Consider the following 23,433-nt stretch of genomic DNA (forward strand, 5'->3'; position numbering starts at 1 on the left):
CCTACACCAGCAGTCCCAGTACAACCAGTTCACCTACACCAGCAGTCCCAGTTCACCTGCACCAGCAGTCCCAGTACAACCAGTTCACCTGCACCAGCAGTCCCAGTTCACCTGCACCAGCCGTCCCAGTTCACCTGCACCAGTAGTCCCAGTACAACCAGCTCACCTACACCAGCCGTCCCAGTTCACCTGCACCAGTAGTCCCAGTACAACCAGCTCACCTACACCAGCAGTCCCAGTTCACCTGCACCAGCCGTCCCAGTTCACCTGCACCAGTAGTCCCAGTACAACCAGTTCACCTGCACCAGCAGTCCCAGTTCACCTACACCAGCCGTCCCAGTTCACCTGCACCAGCAGTCCCAGTACAACCAGTTCACCTACACCAGCAGTCCCAGTACAACCAGTTCACCTACACCAGCAGTCCCAGTTCACCTGCACCAGCAGTCCCAGTACAACCAGTTCACCTGCACCAGCAGTCCCAGTTCACCTGCACCAGCTGTCCCAGTTCACCTACACCAGCAGTCCCAGTTCACCTGCACCAGTAGTCCCAGTTCACCTGCACCAGTAGTCCCAGTACAACCAGCTCACCTGCACCAGCAGTCCCAGTTCACCTGCACCAGCAGTCCCAGTACAACCAGTTCACCTACACCAGCAGTCCCAGTTCACCTGCACCAGTAGTCCCAGTACAACCAGTTCACCTGCACCAGCAGTCCCAGTTCACCTGCACCAGTTCACCTACACCAGCAGTCCCAGTACAACCAGTTCACCTGCACCAGTTCACCTACACCAATCTAAGAAAAATCATCAAATCTTACTGGTTATACTGGTTAGATGGGGGCAGAGGTGGGGGCCGGGGGCCCAGGCACCTGCCCCTAGTTTAACCACTCACCTGAGTCTCAGCTGCGTATTCTCGCGATATCTCAGCCCTCTGCACGCGCCTGTGTGTCAGCAAGGTGAGTTCATCACCTCTGGGTCCCGGGAGGCTGAAGCTTCCTACCGGCTCCGGAACCTCTGAAACCCACCCGGACCCTCCGCACCCTGGTCCGTGGCCCGCCGCCCCCTCAATAAACAACAATAACAACAACAACAACAATGACGCGTTCATTCCGGCTTCTTTGCAGCGGTATCGTGCCGGGCGCGCCCCCGCCACCAACTTGCTCGTGCGCGCGCCCCGGTACTTAACGCCTGGCGTCGCGTCTCTTCTCGCCGGAGCAGAACGAATGTTTGTGTCCAACCGACGAGCAGAAGACGACGGAGAGGGATCGTTGATCGGCCGCCGGACCCGCAGCAGCAGCCCGGAGGGAGAAGCCGTCTCGGGTGAGTCCCGCCGGGCTTTGGGCGGCCGCTGCGGCGGGGAAAATAACAAGAGGCTCGCTGGAGCAGAAGGTGGATTCCTCCTTTAGCTCGCTGCTAATGCTAACGGGATCCGCTTGGTCAAAGGCGGCGTCGCCGTGCACGTCGCTTTGTTGGGGGTCCAGGCGGTTCACAATGCACGGTGGTCTCGGCCGGAGACCCGATTCGCCTGCGGGGGGGGGGCCAGAACAAAAGCGACGGGTCGGTTGTCTGTCTTGTTCCGATGCTAAGCTAACAGGGATTCGGCCAGTTGGGGTCAGTCGGCGCTGCTTTACGGCAGGACCAGGCCTCGCTGCCCGCAGCTGCTCCTGCTAACGCCGCTCCAGCGTCTCCTTCACAGGTTCGGCTGCGGTTCTGCGGTCGCGGACGGGTGGAGGTCCGGACTCTGGTGTGTTCTGCGACGCTGTCGTCCCGTTTCGCCGGTCCCGGTTCGGCTGGTGTCCGGTGGGAGCGACGAGCCGCGGGTGTTGTTGTTGTTGTTGTGCTGCTGCTTCGAAGGGGTTGATGGAACGTGGACTAAAGCCGCGGCCGTGGCTCACCTGGTGGTCTCATGTGGGCTCAGGTGGGGCCCCAGATGACGCCCATGTTAATGGCTCATTCTGGGATGCCAAGGTGCTCCTGGCAGCGCGTGCTGCACCTCCGGATGGAGCTCCAGCCTCAGCTGCTCCAGACTGGTGGCTCACCTGCGCTCCCCCCACCTGGAGCGGGCCACGTCCCCCCCCCCAGCAGCTGGTCCTGCTCCTCTTCCCTGGGGAAGGAGCAGCCTCCAGAGCTCCATCACAGCAGGAGCCGCCCTCTCCACCTCCTCGTTTGTTCCTGAACCAGAACCTGAGGGTCCTGGGGGCGACCCGAGCCCCCGTTCAGGACCGCTCTGGTCTGTGGTTCATGCTAGCTGGACGGTTGTGTGGCTGCGCTAACTCTTTCACTTGAAGGCTATTAGTAATGCCAGCTGTTAGCTTAGCTTAGCTTAGCCTGGGCTGCACAGGTTTAGAGGTGTTTGCTGAACGGTACCGTGGCGGCCTTGAGCCATGTGAGGGGGGGGGGGGGGCTGGAGGGGGGGGGAGAACGGGGGGGCGCTCGCTCAGCTGCCGTTGGACAGCAGCTAATCTGTTCCGACCCACCAGAGGCGGCCTGGCGAGCTCCTGTGGGTCCAGCTCAGACCAGCAGGGACCATGTGACCCTGTTGGGGGGGGGGGGGGGGGGTGTGACTTCATGCCCTAGTGTCTGAGGTCCAAGTGAAACCCAAGACGGCGTTCCTGCAGCTCCACCCTGGAACGCTTCTCACGAGCAGCCACAGGAAACCGCGTCCCTCCCTGGTCCCACCGGCTCTTCGGGTCCTGCTGTGGCCCCAGAGGCAGGCCCGGTTCTAGGGTCCAGAATATTCCTGTATTCTGGACCCATGTTCTCAGGGTTTGTCCAGTCCTGATCTGCTGTCACCTCCTGGCTTTCATCAACAGTGACGGTTCTCCGGGCCGCCAGGTTCTCCGGGCCGCCAGGTTCTCCGGGCCGCCAGGTTCTCCGGGCCGCCAGGTTCTCTGGGCCGCCAGGTTCTCCGGGCCGTTGATGGAGTTGATGGTTGCTCCTGATTCCACAGTTGCTTCTATTATTGATTTTGGTCGCTCGTTTCTTCATTTGCTTTGATTTCAAACGTCTCCTTTCATGTCTGTCGCTGCTCTTTGATGTAAAGGCGTGGGGGGGGGGGTCATGTGGTCCCGGCACCGGGTCAGGTGTGCGGCTCAGCAACAGGGAGCTGGAACTGACGGTTCTGGTAATCGCCTCGGTTCCTGTCCCCCGGTTCTAGCTAGCATTAGCAGCCCTGGTCTGCAGTGGGTCGTTAGCGTTCCCGTTAGCAACCAGCATTTCCCAGAATTCCCGCCTGATTAATGTCCTCTGTTCCTTCCAGACGTCCCCACATTTCAAGAGAAGACAAAAGCCTCACTTGGACATCTTATGGACGAAGGTGAGTGTCTCAAACACAGGGACCCGGGGACGAGCGTGTAAATGTCCTCTCCTGTGGACGAGTTGTCCTGCTGTTGCCGCGGCAACAGGGTGACACACAGGTGAACGACGGGGGTTCTCCAGCTCCACGTGTTGCACCTGAGTTATGGGGACAGGCTTGGCAACTGGTTCTGGCTCCGGCTCCGGCTCGTGGACCCTGGCGCTCCTCGGTTCTGGTCCTCGTCTCACCAGTTATTTCTGTCCCCCTGTAGCTGGGACCCTGTCCTTGTCCTGGACATGAGTCCTCAGCTAATTCAGTCCCGCTGCCACAGCTAGCCGCCTGGCCAGCCAAGAACATCCAAGAATAGCTCCAGAGGCATCGTTGCTATGGCAACAGATGTGGGTACGTGGCTCCGCCGTGGCAACCTAATAGCACGTCTCCTTAAGTCCTGGACCGGAGGGACCCGGGAGAAGCTGAGGACCCGGAGGTGGTCCGGGGGGGCCGGGAGCATCGTAGGAGCCCCTGGACAGGAAGAGGATTGTCCCCCACCAAGACCCCCCCCCCCCCACTGTCCTCCGTCCTCACCCCCCCCCCCCCACTGTCCTCACCCCCCCCTTCCCCACTCTCCTCACCCCCCCCCACTCTCCTCACCCCCCCCCTTCTCCACCATCCTCACCCCCCCCCCCATCATTGGGGGTTGTTACTGTATTTTGTGCCTGTTTATATTTCATTTAGCCGGTGGGGTCATTAGCATCATGCTAGCCTGCGCCTGCTAGCAGCTAGCCTTAGTTGCTCCTCTCTGATTGGTGCCTTCGTGTCTCCCCCCCCAGAAATGAGTCGCCAGACCGCCACCGCGCTGCCCACAGGAACCTCCAAGTGCCCCCCCTCCCAGCGCGTCCCCACCCTGTCGGGCACCACGGCCTCCAACAGCGACCTCGCCAGCCTGTTCGAGTGTCCCGTGTGCTTCGACTATGTCCTGCCCCCCATCCTGCAGTGCCAGTCTGGACACCTGGTACGTAGCACCGCAACCAGGCTCTCCCTGGTCCAGAGACCCGGTCTCACCGTTCCGGTCTGGGCCGTGCCTTCCAGGTTTGCTCCAACTGCCGACCCAAGCTGACCTGCTGCCCCACCTGCAGGGGCCCCCTGGGCTCCATCAGGAACCTGGCCATGGAGAAGGTGGCCAACTCGGTCCTGTTCCCCTGCAAGTACGCGTCCTCGGGCTGCGAGGTCACGCTGCCCCACACCGAGAAGACGGAGCACGAGGAGCTGTGCGAGTTCCGGCCCTACTCCTGCCCCTGTCCCGGGGCGTCCTGCAAGTGGCAGGGCTCCCTGGACGCCGTCATGCCCCACCTGATGCACCAGCACAAGTCCATCACCACGCTGCAGGTCGGCGCCGCGCACGTGCACGTGCCCTGAGCCGCGGGGCCTCGCTCACGTGTGTGTGTGTGTGTGTGTGTGTGTGTGTGTGTGTCCACAGGGGGAGGACATCGTGTTCCTGGCCACGGACATCAACCTGCCCGGCGCCGTGGACTGGGTCATGATGCAGTCGTGCTTCGGCTTCCACTTCATGTTGGTGCTGGAGAAGCAGGAGAAGTACGACGGCCACCAGCAGTTCTTCGCCATCGTGCAGCTCATCGGGACCCGCAAGCAGGCGGAGAACTTTGCGTACCGGCTGGAGCTGAACGGCCACCGGCGCCGCCTGACCTGGGAGGCCACGCCGCGCTCCATCCACGAAGGCATCGCCACCGCCATCATGAACAGCGACTGCCTGGTGTTCGACACCTCCATCGCGCAGCTCTTCGCCGAGAACGGCAACCTGGGCATCAACGTCACCATCTCCATGTGCTAGGACCTGTCACGTGACCTCGCCCGCAGCACCGCCGGCCCCTCCCCTCAAGGCGTGGACTGTCCAATCGGGCAGCTGTGGACGTCTGGGGTGGGACGGACGCATGGACGGGGGGACGGGGGGACGGGGACGCGAGGGCTTCACTCGTCTCTGCGTTTCACACCGACGACGATCCAACACTAATTCCATCAGAACTCGGGTTTGTGCTGAGCCGCCCGCCGGGCTCCTGGACCGCCACGGCCCCGGTGGTCCCCCCTGGTGGTCCCCCCCCCGGTGGACCCCCCTGGTGGTCCCCCGGTCCACCTCGGGGGCGTGGCTGGGCTGCTCGTGGAGGAGCCGAAGGAAACCTGCTGGTGTGGGATCTTTCCTCCAGTCTGTTACCGTTTTCCTTCTTTCACTGGTGTTTTTGTACACGTGCGCGCGGCGCCGCTCGGCCCCGCCCACACCGGCCTCGGCCACCGCTCGGCCCCGCCCACGCCGCCGAGGCCGCTTTGTTCCGTTAACGTTGATCTTGTTGATACATGTGGATCCGTTTTTGTAACGACTTAAAACAGATTAAAGGACAGCTGTTGAACGTGGGTCTGTACAGCCAACGTGGTCGGTTCGGTTCTTCCCGCCCCGCCAGCCTCCTCCGGGTCGTCGCCTCCTTAACCTCGCTGCTCTGGTTCCGCCCCCCTTCCCCCCGTTTTAATTTGTCATTAAATAAATCTATCTTTTTCATAACTGCTGCCTCCTTCTTTGCTCTGGGTGGAGGACGAACGTCCTGGTTGGGCTGCAGCTGGTTCTGTCCCCCCTGCTGGAACGCGATCGTCGTCAGGGGCAACCACGCAGAGACCAGACTCCACCCCCATCGGTACCAGTCAGGATGGAACCTCCAGCTCCTGAGTCCCTGAATGTGGCTCAGCAGGTCCAGCAGAGGTGGTCCCTGACCTGGACGCAGGTCCCTGACCTGGACGCAGGTCCCTCACCTGGACGCAGGTCCCTCACCTGGACGCAGGTCCCCGACCTGGACGCAGGTCCCTCACCTGGACGACCACCTCCTGCTGAGTCCCGTGAGACCTGTCCTGCACTAACAAACCAGCATCTCCACCTCAACCAGGTCCAGCTCGAGAAGCTCCGGACCTGGAGGGGACATCAGATGCTAATGCTAGCAGCGCGACAGCTGCGGTACAGGTGACATGAGGCGACAGGTGACATGCGGCGACTCTTGATCTTTATTTCAATCCCAGATTACATGTCTGCAGTCCCCACTTTCACCACTAGGTGGCGGAACAACACTGGCTCATCCGTGAGTCAGTTTAAACCGGTTCCGACCCAGAAGAGACGTAATAAAGCGAGTGGGCCACAGTGTTCTGTAGCAGCAGGACCAAAGTCGCTCAGGTGCGACCCGACTCCATGCTAGCTTCCATGCTAGCTTCACGCTAGCTTCAGCTGCACTAGCATCTGACTTCTGTCACATTAGCTGAGGTGAGAACATTCGTTTAGTTGGATCACGTGTGATTAGAGACTGAAGAGAAGAGCTCCGCCTACGTTAGCATTAGCATGGGTTGCACGCCTAGCTGCTGCGCTACAGTTTGCTCGTTAGCTGAGGGTGTGGGCGGCTGCTGCCTCGTGCTGGAAACCCGCCCTCGAAGGCCGTGTCCAGCACCTCATCCAGGTTCTGGGCCAGGATGAAGTCCAGGTCGGCCCGGACGTTAGCCGGAAGCTCTTCCAGGTCCTTCTGGTTGCGCTTGGGGAGGACGACGCACTTGACCCCCCCCCGGTGAGCGGCCAGCACCTTGTCTTTGATCCCTCCCACCTGAGCAGAAACAACCAATAGCATTACAGGTGTGGACACAGGTGCACCTCAGCGGGGACTCACCGGCAGCACCAGCCCCCTGAGCGTGATCTCGCCGGTCATGGCGACGTCCGACCTGACCAGGCGACCGCTGAACAGCGAGGCCAGGCAGGTTACTATGGTAACGCCCGCGGACGGGCCGTCCTTCGTCACCGCCCCTGCAGGGAAGTGGAGGTGGATGTCGGTCCCTTCCAGCGGATCCGGACTCCCCGTCACTGTTGAGGGAAGCGGCAGCGTCAGCGGCGTCTCCGAGCGATGGGGGCGGGGCTAAGCACTCACGGTTGGTCAGCTGGTAGCGCTTGGCGTTGGTCCGGAGCCAGCTGATGGCGAGGTGAGCCGACTCCTTCATGACGTCGCCCAGCTGGCCGGTCAGGGTCAGCTGACCGTCCCCCTCCATTCGACTGGCTTCCACGAACATGAGCTCGCCACCCAGGGGCGTCCACGCCAGACCCACCGCCACGCCGGGCAGGGTGAGCCGCTCCGACACCTGCGGCACAAACACAGGAGGGCGAGCACCAGGAAGACCGGCCGGGGCGGAACGGCGGCGGCTGGTGCTCACCTCCATGTCGAACATGGGCGGTCCCAGGATGTCGCTCAGGGCCATGTGGTCGACCACGATGGGCATCTCCGGAGGCGCCGCCTTCTCTGAAAGGCCAGGAGGAGGCGACAGTCACACAGAGGCCGCAGCGCAACATGCTAACACCGCAGCTGGGAGGCTAACGTCTGGATGCTAACACCGCAGCTGGGAGGCTAACGTCTGGATGCTAACCTGGACAGCAGGGATGCTAACGTCTGTTAGCTGAGGCTAACGTCACACACTCCTACCTCCCTGCTGCTCCAGACACTCGGAGCTCAGTTCTTTCGGAGCTCCGTGACCTTCGGCGACCTTCACAGCCACAGCTCGGCAGATGGCGGCGATCTTCCTCTCCAGGGAGCGCACGCCCGCCTCCCGGGTGTACCTGCAGAACCCGAGCAGCACCAGCTGAGCACAGATGATGGTGTCACTGCCCCGGGCGCATTAGTCGATGCTAACAGAGCTAGCTAGCTAGCGGCTTCTCAATAAAAGTGATTCACTGACATCAGTTCAGGCCTCCAACTCTGATCTCGTGCTCATCCTCTCCGTGTGTGCGTGAGCGTGCGTGAGCGTGCGTGAGCGTGCACAGGTGTGTCACACACCTGCGTGCGTGAGCGTGTGTGAGCGTGCACAGGTGTGTCACACACCTGCTGATGATTTGCTGCGTGGAGTCCTGCGGGATGAGCAGCTGCTGCGGCGTTAGCCCGTGCTGCTGGAGCTGGTTGGGGATCAGGTGGCGGTGGGCGATCTGCACCCGCTCCTCCTGCGTGTATCCTGGGACACACACACACACACGCACACACACACACACACACACACAGGTGACCCACAGACCGTCACACACACACGCTCAACACGGGCCAAAGGTTTTGGTCCCGGTGCGGCCCCCCCCCCCGACCCCCCAGAGGAGGCAGCGACTGGGCTGAGACACCTTCAGGATCCTCAGCCGGACCAGCTGGGATGTTCTGACCCACTCACCTGGCACCTGCAGCACCTCCATCCGGTCCAGCAGGGCGGGGGGGGATGGTGGCCACCGTGTTGGCCGTGGCTATGAAGAGCACCTGGGACAGGTCAAAGGCCACATTCAGGTAGTGGTCGGTGAAGCTGTGGTTCTGCTCTGGATCCAGGACCTGGGGAGACAGGAGAAGGCTGAGATGCAGGTCCCCGGGCCGGGCCGGGCCGGGCCGGTCCAGTCTGACCTCCAGCAGCGCGGCAGCAGGGTCTCCCTGCAGGCTCTTCCCGAGCTTGTCCACCTCGTCCAGGAGGAAGACGGGATTATTGACCCCGGCGGTCTTCAGGCCGTTGATGATGCGTCCCGGGAGGCTCCCCACGTAGGTGCGTCTGGGGGACACAGGGGCTCCTGTTGCTGCTCAGGTGAACTCAGGTTTGACTCCACCCACACTGCCTGTGTGGGAGGAGCCACCCTCGCTCTCCCCGCCCCCCCCAGCGTTACCTGTGTCCTCGGATGTCGGACTGATCACAGACGCCTCCCAAAGCGATGCGGTGGAACTCCCTCCCGAGGGTCCTGGCGATGGAGCGCCCCACGCTGGTCTTGCCCACCCCCGGGGGCCCCACGAAGCAAAGGATGGGCCCCTGAGGAGAGACGGGATCTCAGGAGGTGCTCCTGTGTTGGGGTGGAGAACATTCTGGTGGGGGGGGCTCTCCCGGGTCAGGAGGTTCTGCTGGGGGCAGGAAGGCACCTTGAGGGAGGTCTTCAGCTGCCGGACCGCCAGGTACTCCAGCACGCGCCTCTTCAGCTTGTCCAGGGCGAAGTGGTCCTCGTCCAGCAACCGGCGAGCAGCGCCGATGTCCAACTGGTCTGGAGAGAAGGTCCACCAGAGAAAAACCACGTTTGCAGACAGGAACCAAACCTCTGAGGTGAACTGGACTCATTATGATCCAGAACCACGTGGACTGCTAGAGGAAGCCAATCAGGACCGGACTGGCTGAACCCAGTGGTCCAGTTGGACCCGGCCTCCACGACCCCGTCCCCGTCTGCTCGTCTCTCCGGACCTTCTCTCACCTTTGGTGCTCCTGTTCCAGGGCAGGTCCACCATCAGGTCCAGGTAGTTCCTGGTCAGGGCGTTCTCGGGCATGGACGGCGGCATCTTCTTCAACCTGGAGACGAGAACGTGAGACAAAGGTGGGACAACCATGTGGCTCCTGCCCACGGGGTCAGAGGTCAGAGGTCAGAGCCCGACCTCTTCAGCTCTTTGAGGCAGACTTTCAGCGCCGCCTCGGGCATGTCGGCAGCGTGGACCTTCCTCTCCAGGACTGCGGTGTCATCACCATCCTCATCTTCATCGTTCCCATCATGGCGGAACCGCTGACCCGGCCCCTGAGGGGACAGGAAGCAGCGTGAGCAGGTTCCTGGGGGCTCCAGAGCCGAGCAGAGCGGCGCCGACCTTGGCGGCAGAGGCGGGGCCGAGCTTCCGGGACTTCTGCAGCAGGTTCAGGGCCTCTATCTGCCGGGTCAGCATCGGCAGGACTGTTCTGAACCGCTCCTCCAGGTCGACCGCGTCCAGGACCTGCAGAGAGGCGGAGCCAGCTCAGGTCCCTCGGCCCGTTTGTGGGGGGTTCTGGTTCTTCTCACCTGGAGCTTCTCCTTGTTGGAGGCGCGGATCATGGAAGCCACCACGTCAGGAAGAGTCTCCCGAGGAAGACTGTCCAGGAGACGCTTCAGCTTGGACACCACGGGGACGGACATGTCCAACATGTCCACCAGCTGCAGACAGGAAGGAACCTTCAGCTCTCATGGATCATCATTGCAGATCTCACACACACACACACACACACACACACCTGTGCAGCGGCCTGGTAGAACTTGTCGGACAGGTCCACCAACTCTCCACTTGGTGCCGTCCCAGCTGTGTACTGGTCCAGTTTATCCAGCTGCTCCACCTGTGAGCACAGGTTGGACAGTGGTTATGGGATGGGGGGGCGGGGCTGTGCTGGGGGCGTGGCTGTGCTGGGGGCGGGGCTGTGCTGACCTACCTCTGCCAGGACAAACGGACGCCCCTGCAACAGACCCGACACCTTAAAGCGGCACAAGCCGGTGATCAGGAGGGTGTAGTGGGGCTTTGGCCAGTTACTGCCCACCACCTGCACCGCCAGGCCCGCCGTACCGGTCCTGGACAGGAGACACAGGACAGGCTGAGGAGAGACAGGACAGGCTGAGGACGCAGGAGACACAGGACAGGCTGAGGAGAGACAGGACAGGCTGAGGACGCAGGAGACACAGGACAGGCTGAGGATGCAGGAGACACAGGACAGACTGAGGACGCAGGAGACACAGGACAGGCTGAGGACGCTGGAGACACAGGACAGGCTGAGGACGCTGGAGACACAGGACAGGCTGAGGACGCTGGAGGCCCATCTGGGTCAGTGGGCGGGGCCTAACCTCAGCGCCGTGACCAGAGATGATTCAGAACTGTTGCCAGGACCAGGATGAGCCTTGTGTGATCCTGGCTAGCAACTAGCAACAATTGACATTAGCATGACACAAACACACTCTGCCCATTAAAAAGGTCACGTGACGGGACAGGACACGGCGACCATCAGCTGAGCTCTGTGTGACCTTTGACCCCCAGTAAGCAGCTAAAGTCCTGGGCTGCGGGCACAGACCCCCCAGTTGTAACTCAGTAACCAGTAACTCAGTAACCAGTAACCAGACTAGTTAAAGTCCAGCCCGATTGTTAGAGACGGTTACTTGTGTAGCGCGGGGAGCTCGTCCGTGTGCTGCTCCGGGTCCCGGCTCGGGATCACCCCGATGATGGTGCTCTTCAGCGAGGTTCCCCTCAGCAGCCGCTGCCGGACCAGGTTCATGTTCCGCGGGGAGTCCACGCTGAAGCGGCCGGTGGAGCCCGGGAGGAGGACCCCTTCGTGGGTCAGCAGCAGCGGCAGGCGGCCCGGGATTCGAATTCCAGGATCGGACGTCATGTCGGCAGCTTCGGGAAGCAGGTCGCGATCGGACCAGAACTTTCTGGGAACTCAGCACTTCCGGGCAGGCCCTTTCAAAATAAGGTCCCCGGTTTGCGGCCCCGGTCAAACGAACGAATAAAACAACATCCAGACCTCAACAAAGACCCGATTAGATGCGTTTCGTGGTTTCTGTAACTGTCGATGTCCCGAAACGAGACTCTTGCGCTATAAAACCAGCTCCTGTTGCTGTACTTTGTCAACTTCCTGTTTAAACTACGGAAGCTACAGAGGGACAAACTTGCTGATTGCGTTTGCTAATTGGTTGTTTGTTGTGATGTTTTAGTGTTTGGAGTTTAATAAAGTCCTCAGCTAAGGACAACCCTGTGGATATATCTGATAATTATGTGTACGTTTGTTTCGTGTTAAGACCTTTGTCTTTGATACAGTTCAAAGACCTTCTGTCCCTAAAATGAGCCACAGATGTGGTTCAAACATACAAACGTAGCTTCATGCTAATTCAGGTGAACAAAGTCCAGCTGAGAGTCGAAGCTCAGGTTGGAACCAAAAAACAAGATTCCCGTCCGACCGAAGTCCAACTGCTCTGGACACGACGTGGACGTGTTGAATAACAACGAGGACACAGACTTTGGCAAAAATAACCATTTTAATTCGTATTTCCTTCTTAAAAGTGTTGTCCCACAGCATCTTAATAAATAAATAAACTCAGTATTCGGCACATAAAAATGTAAAGGTCACAACAACACTTGAATACACCGATAATACTCGTGGTTATAAAAACACAACCATACGTTTACATGTGATAATACACTTCCTGTAATTCAAATAGCACTAATAATTAATGAGGGGTTAGCGTCTCTTACATACGAGGGGATTGAAACCAGCTGAAAACGTTCCGCTTCACAGGCCGGAAGATTGAAGCGTTTTAAATCCTTCAGGTGGGACTGGCGGACGTCCAAGCACAGCAGGGAAAGATAAACATGATTCCTTTTTCCTGCTGAAACGAACAAGCTTGTATTCTCCTAGATTACACGTGCTAACTGCTAAAGCTAGGAAGCCTCATTTTGGAGATACAGAGTTGGAAAAATGTGGAATTGTGAGCAGCAGAGCGAGCTAGGCTGAGCTAAGCTAAGCTAAGCGACGCTAGCTTCCCTCCTTTATGCTCCCTTAATGACCAGGTCTCCATCGGTTTCACACACGTAAGGTGGGCGCCGCGTTGGTCACGTGACCCTCGGGCTCTCCTCCTCTGAAGGTGTCCGACGTGGGGCAGAAATGAGCTTTAGCGGAGTTGAGCTAATGAACGAGATGGAACAGCAGCAGCATCCCAGCGTGGCGGTACTGGTGTTACTGGGCCGGCGAGCACCGGCGTCCAGCAGGCCCACGTCCTTAAGTGCTCCCGTGTGTGGATACAGCAGTCACCTTTGACCCTTGACCTTCCCTCCCCTCCTGGTTCTGTCTCATCGGTGCTGAGTGTGATGGCGGCGGCACGTGTGTCTGACATCAGACTGGAGCTCCCGCCCCAGACGTTGCCATGGATACGCTGGTTGCTACCTCCAGACGGTCGCTCGCCTCCGTCAGGAGTCCGATTCCTCGCCACAGTCGTCCAGGACGACGTCGCCCTCCTGCTGGTCCGGTTTCTTCCTGCCCTTCCTCCACTGAGAGAAACTACAGTCTGAGAGACAGGAGACAGCCGTCAGAGACACCTGGACACAGGTGTCCACACTCCCCATGACCGGGGGCCACGGCGGACACTGGGGCCACTGTGAGAAGGATTATTGTTATTGTTGTTATTAGTATTATCTTTAAATGCTATTGTATGTAGACTTTGATTGTTTGAGGAATGTTGATAGGAAAGGAAGAACATGAGAGTGTTGTAAAAGTGCTGAAGCTGCTTACTATCAAGCTCAGCACTCAGACGTATCCTGTTGGTCAGGATTAGAGAAGTTTGTAAAGATGTCAGAAGACAATGAATTATGATATCCTGTTGAGACACCCATTCTGTTTGCACCAATAAAAGAGGTGAGCGAGCAGCAGACGAACGGAGTTGACAGAGGAAGCTTGAACTGCTGCTCGGCTCCCCCTTTGCAAAGGACTCCAGTTGTTTGCGTGGTTACTCTGAGTCTAGTGAACGAACAGCGCGGGTGATCAAAACTTCATCCTCACAAAATTTGGTCCTTCGAGCCGGATCCCAAGACCTGGAGAGGAGCGCCGTGGGACGACCGAACGCCGAAGTCTGCGCAGCCGGAGTCAAAAAGACGTCCGAAGTGAAAGACCTTTCATCACGAGTTGACGGAAGGCCGGTCTTCGTCCCTCCCAGGGCGACCATCTCCAGTGACGGGAAGAAGGCACCAGAACAACTCAGAGAGAAACCATAGAAGCAACGGAGTGAGTATAAAACACAAAAAGCGCTACACGGAATATACCGCGGTATTGCCTGCCTGGTCATCGGGAGAGAAGCAGAGGCAAGATACACCCGCCTCCTCGGAGGTAGAAGCTTGGTGTATACTCTCCTGATTAAAAAAGAGGGGTTATAAGGCCACGGCGGAGGGACTGAACTAGATATCCTGTAGGGATTGAGGATTGTTCAGTCGGGAGATCAGGCGTCTCCATTCAAATACATAAAAACTGATAAATAAAGTGCAAACATGGGCAACCAACATTCCATAAAAGGTGCTGAATTCGAAATCCCAGCATCATGTAAACACATGGAAGACAAATATCCAGGTTCATGCTCATATGTTCAGCTGTGGATGACTAAGTTCGATTGGGATGGTAACTTAGACAGGCCAGGCAATATTATAAAATTAAAAGAAGATTTAATAGAATATGGAAAGAAACATCCAAAAGTAAATGTGGGGTTGACACAATGTCACCTCTGGCTCACTGAATCAAAATATAGAAGAGAAAAACAAAATCAAGAAAAAGAGAAACACAGCAAGTCCTCATGTGCGTTAATGGCAAGAAATGGGGCACTGTTAGAGGAGATTGGGTCCCAGTGGATCCAGCCACTCAACAACCATGGCAGCCTGACAGCCAAGAACTAAATGACAGACTTGACAGACTGTACGAGCGCATGCGAACTACTTTTACCAGACGAGCTGACTACAGCGCCATTACGGCCACAAGACAAAAGACTGACGAAAGTTTTGAAGACTATAGCATGAGAATGAAAGATGTGTTCCGGAAAAAATAGTGGAATTCCGTATGCGGAAGATCCAGAAGGTCCCTACCAACAGCAGTTAAAGCAAGCTATACATGGGGGATCAAAATCAGAGATAAAAACCTGGGTAGAGAGACAGTTAGTTGATTTCGGAATTTGTAACCTAGGCCGCTATGAACAACATGCTATGCATGCTGAAAGACAATGCCAAAAAAGTAAGAACCAATCAACAGGCATGTTTTTCAATGCCAATCCTTTCCCAAGCCGAGGCCGAGGACGTGGGCGAGGCCGAGGCGGAAGGGGAGGAGGAGGCAATTCCCGTGAAAATGATCAGTGTCATTATTGTAAAAATTATGGACACTGGGAACGTGATTGCAGAAAGAAACAACGTGACCAGAGATACAATAGAGGACAGCAGCAAGGTTCTAATCCACCTCAGCTATGACTAGAACTGGAGAAAGATGTCACAAAAATTAAAACAAATCAGGGCACAAAATTTGATCAATTTGAAAAAGAAGACCTAGAAGATGTTTTAGATTTAGAAACCATCTTCCTGTTTGCTGAAGGCAAACCAGAAATACAACTGACCGTGTTAGGCAATTCTTTAACATTTTTAGTAGATACGGGCGCAGGTAAATCAGTAATTAGAGATCCAATAGCTCTAAAGCCAACTTCTACACAGATTTTTGTGAGATCAGCAAATGGTCTCGTAACTAAAGAAAGAATGTCAGTCCCTGTAGATGTTTGTGACCCTGTGAGTGGAATCACACTTAAAGCTCCTTTCGTGATCTCCACCACATGTCCCGTAAATCTGTTAGGAAGAGATCTTATCTCTCAGCTTCAGTTGATGATTCGCACTACAGCCGAAGGAATGTGGTCTGTAGATAGAATGGTTAATCTGTGGGTAAGGGAAGGAGGGACGTGCAGTAAATTTTGGTCACTCAACATTCCTGAAAAGCAGCCCCCTCCATTCTCTGACCCAATCACTATGTTATATGGTAAAGCTCTGTCATACTTACAGCCTGAAGCCCAGCTCCACAATCAAGCTGACTTGCATGTAACCATGCACGTGGAGCGCATAGGTGGATTCTGTAAATCAGACTCACACGGCACATCAAGCTATGCAGAGAAGTTTGCTAAACTTAAAGATCCACAAATGATTGTAATTATGCATCTATATGTGTGTGGTCAGACAGCTGTCTGCACGGCAGGAAGCCTTTCCGCCGAAGCAGCAGCACTATTCAAAGTGTCAGGTTCTGTACCACATGTTTCTATTGCTAAACCGCTTAAGAAAAGATGGCAAGACTTGGGAAGTGACGTAAAACACTGGAGCAGCCTGCCCTATAGGCCTAAGGGTGAGGTTGATTTTAATGATCAGTTCCAGGTGTGGCGTATTCCCCTTAAAACATGGTTGCTGACACATCCAGCAACGCACCTCACAGACCAGAGTTCATGAGAAGAAAACATCTTCCTCACGCAGGAGGAAGAGGAGAAGCTGAAAGAGCTTCCCCCTGAATTATGGTCGGAAGGACCTGCAGATGTAGGTCTTATAAAAGGATCAGAACCTGTAAAAATAATCCCTAAATCAGATTATAGACCATTTCAGAGACAATATCCCCTTAAGACTGATGCACAGGAGGGTATTGTTCCGATATTTAACTCACTGCTTAAAGCAGGAGTCATCAGAGAGTGTCCTGAGTCCCCTGTAAATACACCCCTATTTCCAGTAAGGAAGTCACCACCATCTACCGGCTGGCGGATGGTGCAGGACCTGCAAGCTGTAAACGCTGCAGTGGTCCCTAGGTCTCCTTTAGTCGCAGATCCATACACTCTGCTGAATGACTTAAACCCTGAACATCAGTGGTACACGGTGATAGATGTATCCAATGCATTTTTCTCTGTACCAGTACATCCAGACAGCCAGTTTTGGTTTGCATTTACGTTTCAAGGACGGAGGTATACCTGGACAAGGTTACCTCAGGGCTACTGTGAGAGTCCCACAATCTTTTCTCAAGTAATGATGTCATCATTAGCTAAGTTTAAACCTCCGTGTGGAAGTCAAATCCTCGTCTACGTGGATGACATCCTCATGGCGTCAAAAACAGAGGCAGATTGTTGGTCAGACACGCTAGCATTGCTACACTGGCTAGCCTCTCAAGGCCATAAATGAAGCAAAAGCAAACTGCAACTGGTGAAGCAGGAAGTGGTTTATCTGGGCCATGTTCTGACACACAATGGAAGAGCTATTCTTGAGTCGAGGAAAACAGCAGTGCTTGATGCTCCAAAACCAAAAACAAAGAAGCAGATGATGTCATTCTTAGGACTTGTGAATTTTTGCAGATCGTGGATCTTAGATTATGCGAAAATAACTGCCCCTTTACAAGCATTGATGTATGATAATCCCTTAGCAATGACTGATGTGTTAACATGGACCCCTGAAGCTGAAGAAGCATTTGTGTACATAAAACAGGCCCTTGTAAGTGCTGGAGTGTTAAAGCTGCCAGACTATCAGAAGCCTTTTGAGCAGGTCGTGGACTGCAAGGGTGACTTTATGACTTCAGTTTTATTGCAGAAGCACGGAGATAAGAGGCAGCCAGTGGCCTACTACTCCCACAAGCTAGATCCCGTAGCTTGTGCACTCCCACCATGCGTTAAAGCAGTGGTGGCAGCGTCTGAGGCAGTAAAAGCCTCCGCAGGAGTGGTGCTATATCATGAGCTAACTTTGCTAGTTCCACATGCAGTGTCAATACTGCTGCTACAAAGTAAGATCGCATTCCTGTCGCCCGCACGTCATCTTTCCTGCATGGCAGTGTTGCTGTCTCAGCCGAATCTGACGATTCGTCGCTGCACAACCTTAAACCCAGCAACGCTGCTACCCACCGCAGAAGAGGGACACCAGCACAACTGCCTGGATGAGGTCTCCACCAAGGTCCTGCCGCGACCAGATCTTAGTGATGTCGCGTTGACTACAGGACGGAGACTCTTTGTAGATGGATCATCGAGAAAGGATGACTGTGGACGCACTAGAACTGCCTATGCAGTAGTCACAGCAACTGAGGTGGTGGAGGCGAAATCACTTCCCTCCTCCTATTCTGCTCAAGCTGCAGAACTTGTCGCACTCACACGTGCTTGTGAATTAAGCAAAGGACAAGATGTTACCATTTACACAGATAGTCAATATGCATTTTCCACGCTGTTTGTGTTTGCTCAACAATGGAATTTAAGAGGGATGAAAACTTCGACGGGCAAACCGGTCATGCATGCAGAACTGTTAAAAAAGTTATTAGCTGCAGTACAGCAGCCACGCAAAATAGCTGTATGTAAATGCACTGCACACACTAACAACACAGACGCAGTCTCACAAGGCAATGCCTTTGCTGACAGAGCCGCAAAGGCTGCAGCAAATAACAACACACTTCTTGATAATGAGGAATCATTTAGCCTAGAACCTGCAGATAATGATATTCTAAAAGAAATGCAACAAAGTGCTCCAGAAAAAGAAAAGGCCACGTGGAAGAAGCGAGGAGCCAAACTGGATGACAAAGGACTATTAACCATAGGAAACAAACCAATCCTTCCCCGAAATATGCATAAATGGGCAGCATTAGTGAGCCATGGGCCATGCCATGTCTCAACAGGAGGGATGGTACAGATGGTTAATGAACATTATTACACTATAGGACTTCATACAAATTTTTGTTCACAATGTGTTATTTGTGTAAAACACAGCCCACAGGGAGCCCTTAAGGCCCCTGCAGGCACCACACCATTGCCAAATCATCCATTTCACACAGTTTTTCTAGATTTTATTCAGCTAACACCATGTGAAGGTAAACAATATTGTCTAGTAGTGCTAGATGGATTTACTAGGTGGGTGGAAATTTTCCCCACAGCAAAAGCAGATGCACTGACAGTGGCAAAAGTTTTATGTAGAGAAATCATTCCCAGGTTTGGCATCCCGAAGGTCATCTGGAGCGACAATGGAAGCCATTTTGTAAATGAGATAGTGAAAACTGTAGGAGTAACTTTGGACATTGATTTGAAGAATCACTGTGCATACCACCCTCAGAGTGCAGGGTTGGTTGAAAGAGTCAACGGTACTATTAAGAACAGACTGAAGAAGTGTATGGACGAGACAGGAAAGAACTGGATGTTTTGTCTCGACCTGGTGAAATTATGGATGCACCACACCACACAAGAAAACAGGCATCACACCCTTTGAAGCATTATATGGGCGGCCTTATTGCCTACCATACTTTGCAACAACAAATGAGTTAGAACATGTTGAGGAAACAATAGCAGATTATCTGAAAAAAGTGTTACTCAACCGATGTGTGAATACTGTAAATGTTCTGCCTAGTCCTGTGTCTTCCACAGATTCCACCCCCCAGGAACCCATTCAACCGGGCGACTACGTGTGGGTGAAGAAGTTTGTGCGGAAGAGGTGGAACACGCCTAGATGGGAAGGTCCTTATCAAGTACAGCTGACCACAAAGACTGCAGTTCGAGTGGATGGGAAACTGTCGTGGATACACCTTTCACATTGTAAGAAACAGAAAATTCTTCCAGGTGAAGGCGAGGGAGCAGTGGCGGACTCTCCGTAAACGGCTGACGGCCTGTATAGGTCCAGCAACGGCTGAACCCCGTCGGAACCTGTGAAGAGGCTCTAAAAGGAAATGAAGTTGTTCTTCCCGATTGTGGTGGAAGAACGATCTCTACTGGACGACGATGAAGAGGAATCAGAAGAAGAATGGATCAATGTGATGCAAGATGTAAAAGAAATGTTCAAGATGTCTTAAGCTGTACACATGTTGAATTCTGAGTGTAAGAAATGTGTTTCTAGGAAAATGACGTAATGCATTGAAATTTCATGGAAATGTAAAGATGTAATACTGATGATGAAAATCTAGACGCATTTAACGATAAACAGGAGGGAAATGTGAGAAGGATTATTGTTATTGTTGTTATTAGTATTATCTTTAAATGCTATTGTATGTAGACTTTGATTGTTTGAGGAATGTTGATAGGAAAGGAAGAACATGAGAGTGTTGTAAAAGTGCTGAAGCTGCTTACTATCAAGCTCAGCACTCAGACGTATCCTGTTGGTCAGGATTAGAGAAGTTTGTAAAGATGTCAGAAGACAATGAATTATGATATCCTGTTGAGACACCCATTCTGTTTGCACCAATAAAAGAGGTGAGCGAGCAGCAGACGAACGGAGTTGACAGAGGAAGCTTGAACTGCTGCTCGGCTCCCCCTTTGCAAAGGACTCCAGTTGTTTGCGTGGTTACTCTGAGTCTAGTGAACGAACAGCGCGGGTGATCAAAACTTCATCCTCACACCACTGCCGAGCTACAGCCAGCAGACGGTGCTAATTTTATTACCAACTGCCCTAAAAGCCCCAGTAAGAGAGTGAAGAGGGTGAGAGTCTTTCACCACCAGCGTGGGGACGGTGAGAGGCCGGAACAGAGCAGCCTGAGGATCCTGAGGAGCCTGAGGAGCCTGAGGAGCCTGAGGAGCCTGAGGATCCTGAGGAGCCTGAGGAGCCTGAGGAGCCTGAGGATCCGATCCTGAGGAGCCTGAGGAGCCTGAGGATCCGATCCTGAGGAGCCTGAGGAGCCTGAGGATCCTGAGGAGCCTGAGGATCTCCTGAGGATCTCCTGAGGAGCATGAGGATCCTGAGGATCTCCTGAGGAACCTGAGGAGCCTGAGGATCCTGATGAGTCTGAGGATCCTGAGGAGCCTGAGGATCTCCTGAGGAACCTGAGGATCCTGAGGATCTCCTGAGGAACCTGAGGATCTCCTGAGGATCTTGAGGAGCCTGAGGATCCTGAGGAGCCTGAGGAGCCTGAGGATCTCCTGAGGAACCTGAGGATCCTGAGGATCTCCTGAGGAACCTGAGGATCCTGAGGATCTCCTGAGGAACCTGAGGATCTCCTGAGGATCCTCAGGATCTTGAGGATCCTGAGGAGCCTGTCTGTGTGCGCGTGCGTGCGTGTGTGTGTGTGTGTGTGTGTGTGTGTGTGTGTGTGTGTGCGTGCGTGCGTGTGTGCGTGCGTGTGTGTGTGTGTGTGTGTGTGTGTGTGTGTGCGTGCGTGCGTGTGTGTGTGCGTGCGGTACCCACAGTCCTGCTGCAGCTCCGTGCTGGGGAAGCACTCCCTGAACAGGCAGTGCATGGTGTAGCACAGGTTGTCCAGCAGGGCTTTGGGGGAGGCGTAGCGCCACCTGGACTCCGGCACCCTCTCTGGATCTTCGGTCAGGTGATCCCAAGTCTCCTGGATAGCTTCTGGAAGCTCCTGCTGGAACACCTGGACGCACGTGGACAGATGCCTTAGCACCAATGCTAACAATGCTAAAGGCTCCACGTGTCGTTGAAGGGGACGACTGTTGCCTGAGAAGAACCGGCGTGGACCCGTGGGCCTTCAGCAGATGAGAGGTTTCCTGTCGGGATCCGGGCCTAATCCCAAACCATAATCACATTCCCTCTAATTGAAAGGTCATTCCTTCCCAATTCCGATAAATAGGTTCATGTGACATCCTGCTCCCATAAAGCATCCCGTGTCTCTCCATGGAGGGAAATTCTCTCAAGAGCCGCTTTGTTCTGCCCAACAGAACCTCCCTCGTGCGCTGCTCGGACTTGGGAACTGGGACTCACCTCCACAGGATGTGACTGCACAAACACCCCCTCGGCGTCCTGGAAGCGCCGCTCCAGCTCGGCCGTGTAGGAACGGGACGGATGTCTCTCCGACAAAACCCGGATGATCTGGAAATGCAAGAGGAAACCTGAGGAGCAGACCCCCCAGGGCAGACCCCCCAGGGCAGAGCCCCCAGGGCAGACCCCCCCGGGGAGACCCCCCAGGGCAGACCCCCCAGGGCAGACCCCCCAGGGCAGAGCCCCCGGGGCAGACCGAACAGGGGCAGACCCCCCAGGGCAGAGCCCCCAGGGCAGACCCCCCCGGGGAGACCCCCCAGGGCAGACCGAACAGGGAAGGTGTTCTGGAAGTAGGGGGAGGTGCCAGAACACCTTCAGAGCACTGCCCAGGTACCCTTGAGCAAGGAACCGAACCCACCAGTGCTCATACAGGGCCCTGAGACGAGCTGGGGACTCATCTGGGGGGGGGACTTGGGTGGAGACCCATGTGGACCCTCCCCAGGACCCCGAGAGGGATAAAGACGAGATCTCACGTTCTATTTTCAGGATAAACGAGGGAAAGCAAAGTCATTTTTGCCTAAATTTGACCATAAAGTCAGAGGTGGACCCACCTTCTTCAACACCCCCTGGTAGACCTGGAACCAGAGCTGCTGCAGAAGCAGAACCTCCACCTGTGGCCTCTGAGGAGAGAAGGAAGAGTCTTGAGCTGGACCGGAGCTGCAGCAGCTGCTCGGGTCTGGGTCGTTACCATTCTGCTGATGTTGGACAGTCTGAAGACCTCGTACGCGTGGACCCTGATGGTGTAGTTGATGGGGAAGTAGTGTTTCTGGAGCAGGGACAGGAGGACAGCAAAGATCAGGTCGCCTCAGGGCTAGCTCCTAGCCTCGTGTAAGGGTTAGCTCAACGGTGACACGCCAGGTATGCTAAGCTAAGTTCAGGTTTACTGTGGTGCACGATAGCAGTTTTAAGGTGGAAGTTGAGGATTTTACGCAGTTAGCTTCAGTGTTAGCTTCAGTGTTAGCTTCAGTGTTAGCTTCAGCTAAACGCGTTTCATTAACTGTCTCACCATGTAGCGCCGCCTGTGGCTCAGGCTGTCGTTGATGGTCTTCAGGGGCGTGCACATGCTGGACGGGGTCTGGGCCGTGGGACCGAGCAGAAACAGGCCTGAGGGAGCAGAGGCAGCAGACGTCAGGGAGGACGAAGAGGAGCCTAACATCTAAACATCTCAGGGTGCTCCAGAGAAGGGCGACCATCCAAGCTGCTGGACGGGGCCACTGGTGTCCGAGGTCAAAGGTCAACTGGGTTAGCTCCTCGTGTCAACAGAAACAGGGAGAATCCCAGTGGGTGGTTTTGGCTGAGAAGTTGCCAGCGGTCTCAAGCGGGACGCTGGTCCAGGAGGCGTCCTCGCTACGCCACCTTTAGCTGATGCTAACATGTTCTGACAGGCAGAACCAGGCTCCAGGACAAATTTAGGCCCGTTTGAACACAGAGAATCCAGATGATGCAGCCCTAATCAGGAAATAGTGATTTGTTGCAGCTGCTTTTTTAATATTCATTTTCAGATTAGATTAGAATAAATTAGATTACATCTAATTAGGTTACAGCTCCTTTAGCCTTTATTCTAAAGTTCACCAAGTCAGAAAAAACTTTACAGCCGTTCATAAGTGACCTGGGGGGGTGGGGGGGTGATGCTAAAACGAGACACCAAAGCTAATACACTAGTACTTCTGCTGATTAAACTGATTAGCATCAGTTAGCATTAGTGATTCTCGATTATGATGTCCAGCCAACATGATGTAAACACACCAAGAGGCCTTCTTCTCCTCCCACCACTGCCCCCCCCCCCCGAGCCTTTTGGGATCAATAAAGTCATCAAAGTCTGTCAAAGGTTTGACCTCCTTGGCTCCACCATAAACATCTGCTTTGGGTCTGTTCTTCAAACATTTCAGCGGTTCCCATAGCGCTGCATCCTCCACACATCTGACGTGGAGAGAAAAACAGCTGAAACTGGAACCTTTCAGCACCACCTGCTACAATCGAGCTCATAAAACCGGGCGGCTCGGTCCAAACGGTCGCGGCTCTGTTAGCTTGCTAACGTCTGACAGCTCTGTGATCCACACAGGTGATCCACAC

General features: G+C 55.0%; 3 protein-coding genes across 7 annotated transcripts in view; 1 reads left to right on the top strand and 2 right to left on the bottom strand.

The window, feature by feature from the left end:
• The first annotated feature begins 1,059 nt into the window (after positions 1-1,059).
• On the top strand, positions 1,060-5,861 carry siah1 (siah E3 ubiquitin protein ligase 1). Of its 2 annotated transcripts, XM_029832071.1 has the most exons (6): positions 1,236-1,317; positions 3,257-3,313; positions 3,564-3,694; positions 4,123-4,304; positions 4,382-4,678; positions 4,770-5,861. In XM_029832071.1, the coding sequence occupies exons 3-6, from the start codon at positions 3,679-3,681 to the stop codon at positions 5,139-5,141; spliced, it is 867 nt and encodes a 288-aa protein (XP_029687931.1). In that variant the 5' UTR covers positions 1,236-1,317; positions 3,257-3,313; positions 3,564-3,678; the 3' UTR covers positions 5,142-5,861. The 2 variants fall into 2 exon arrangements, with proteins under 2 accessions (XP_003978895.2, XP_029687931.1); XM_003978846.3 differs by lacking the exon at positions 3,564-3,694 and having other exon boundaries at positions 1,060-1,317.
• Positions 5,862-6,331: 470 nt separating this feature from the next.
• On the bottom strand, positions 6,332-11,857 carry lonp2 (lon peptidase 2, peroxisomal). The gene is given in 18 exon segments (XM_011620251.2): positions 6,332-6,936; positions 7,000-7,190; positions 7,255-7,462; positions 7,535-7,620; positions 7,801-7,934; positions 8,197-8,323; positions 8,528-8,570; positions 8,572-8,679; positions 8,749-8,890; positions 9,003-9,142; positions 9,250-9,368; positions 9,573-9,667; positions 9,751-9,887; positions 9,955-10,077; positions 10,143-10,274; positions 10,352-10,450; positions 10,544-10,679; positions 11,259-11,857. Coding segments are annotated over 18 exon segments (2,481 nt in total). The 5' UTR covers positions 11,489-11,857; the 3' UTR covers positions 6,332-6,705.
• Positions 11,858-12,200: 343 nt separating this feature from the next.
• il34 (interleukin 34) overlaps positions 12,201-23,433 on the bottom strand; it is a 14,822-nt gene continuing 3,589 nt past the window's right edge. For 2 of the 4 annotated variants that reach the window (XM_029832028.1, XM_029832027.1), the window contains exons 3-8: positions 22,367-22,464; positions 22,049-22,126; positions 21,912-21,980; positions 21,304-21,411; positions 20,773-20,956; positions 12,201-13,160 (exon numbers count right to left, since the gene is read on the bottom strand). In XM_029832028.1, the coding sequence (XP_029687888.1) occupies positions 13,063-13,160; positions 20,773-20,956; positions 21,304-21,411; positions 21,912-21,980; positions 22,049-22,126; positions 22,367-22,464 (635 nt within the window). In that variant the 3' untranslated portion in view covers positions 12,201-13,062. Of the gene's footprint in view, positions 13,161-20,772; positions 20,957-21,303; positions 21,412-21,911; positions 21,981-22,048; positions 22,127-22,366; positions 22,758-23,433 lie in introns of those variants that run through there. The other 2 variants (XM_029832026.1, NM_001305607.1) reach the window with 2 other exon arrangements.

Source organism: Takifugu rubripes, unplaced genomic scaffold (genome assembly GCF_901000725.2).
Source record: "Takifugu rubripes unplaced genomic scaffold, fTakRub1.2, whole genome shotgun sequence".
NCBI classification, from domain to species: Eukaryota; Metazoa; Chordata; class Actinopteri; order Tetraodontiformes; family Tetraodontidae; genus Takifugu; species Takifugu rubripes.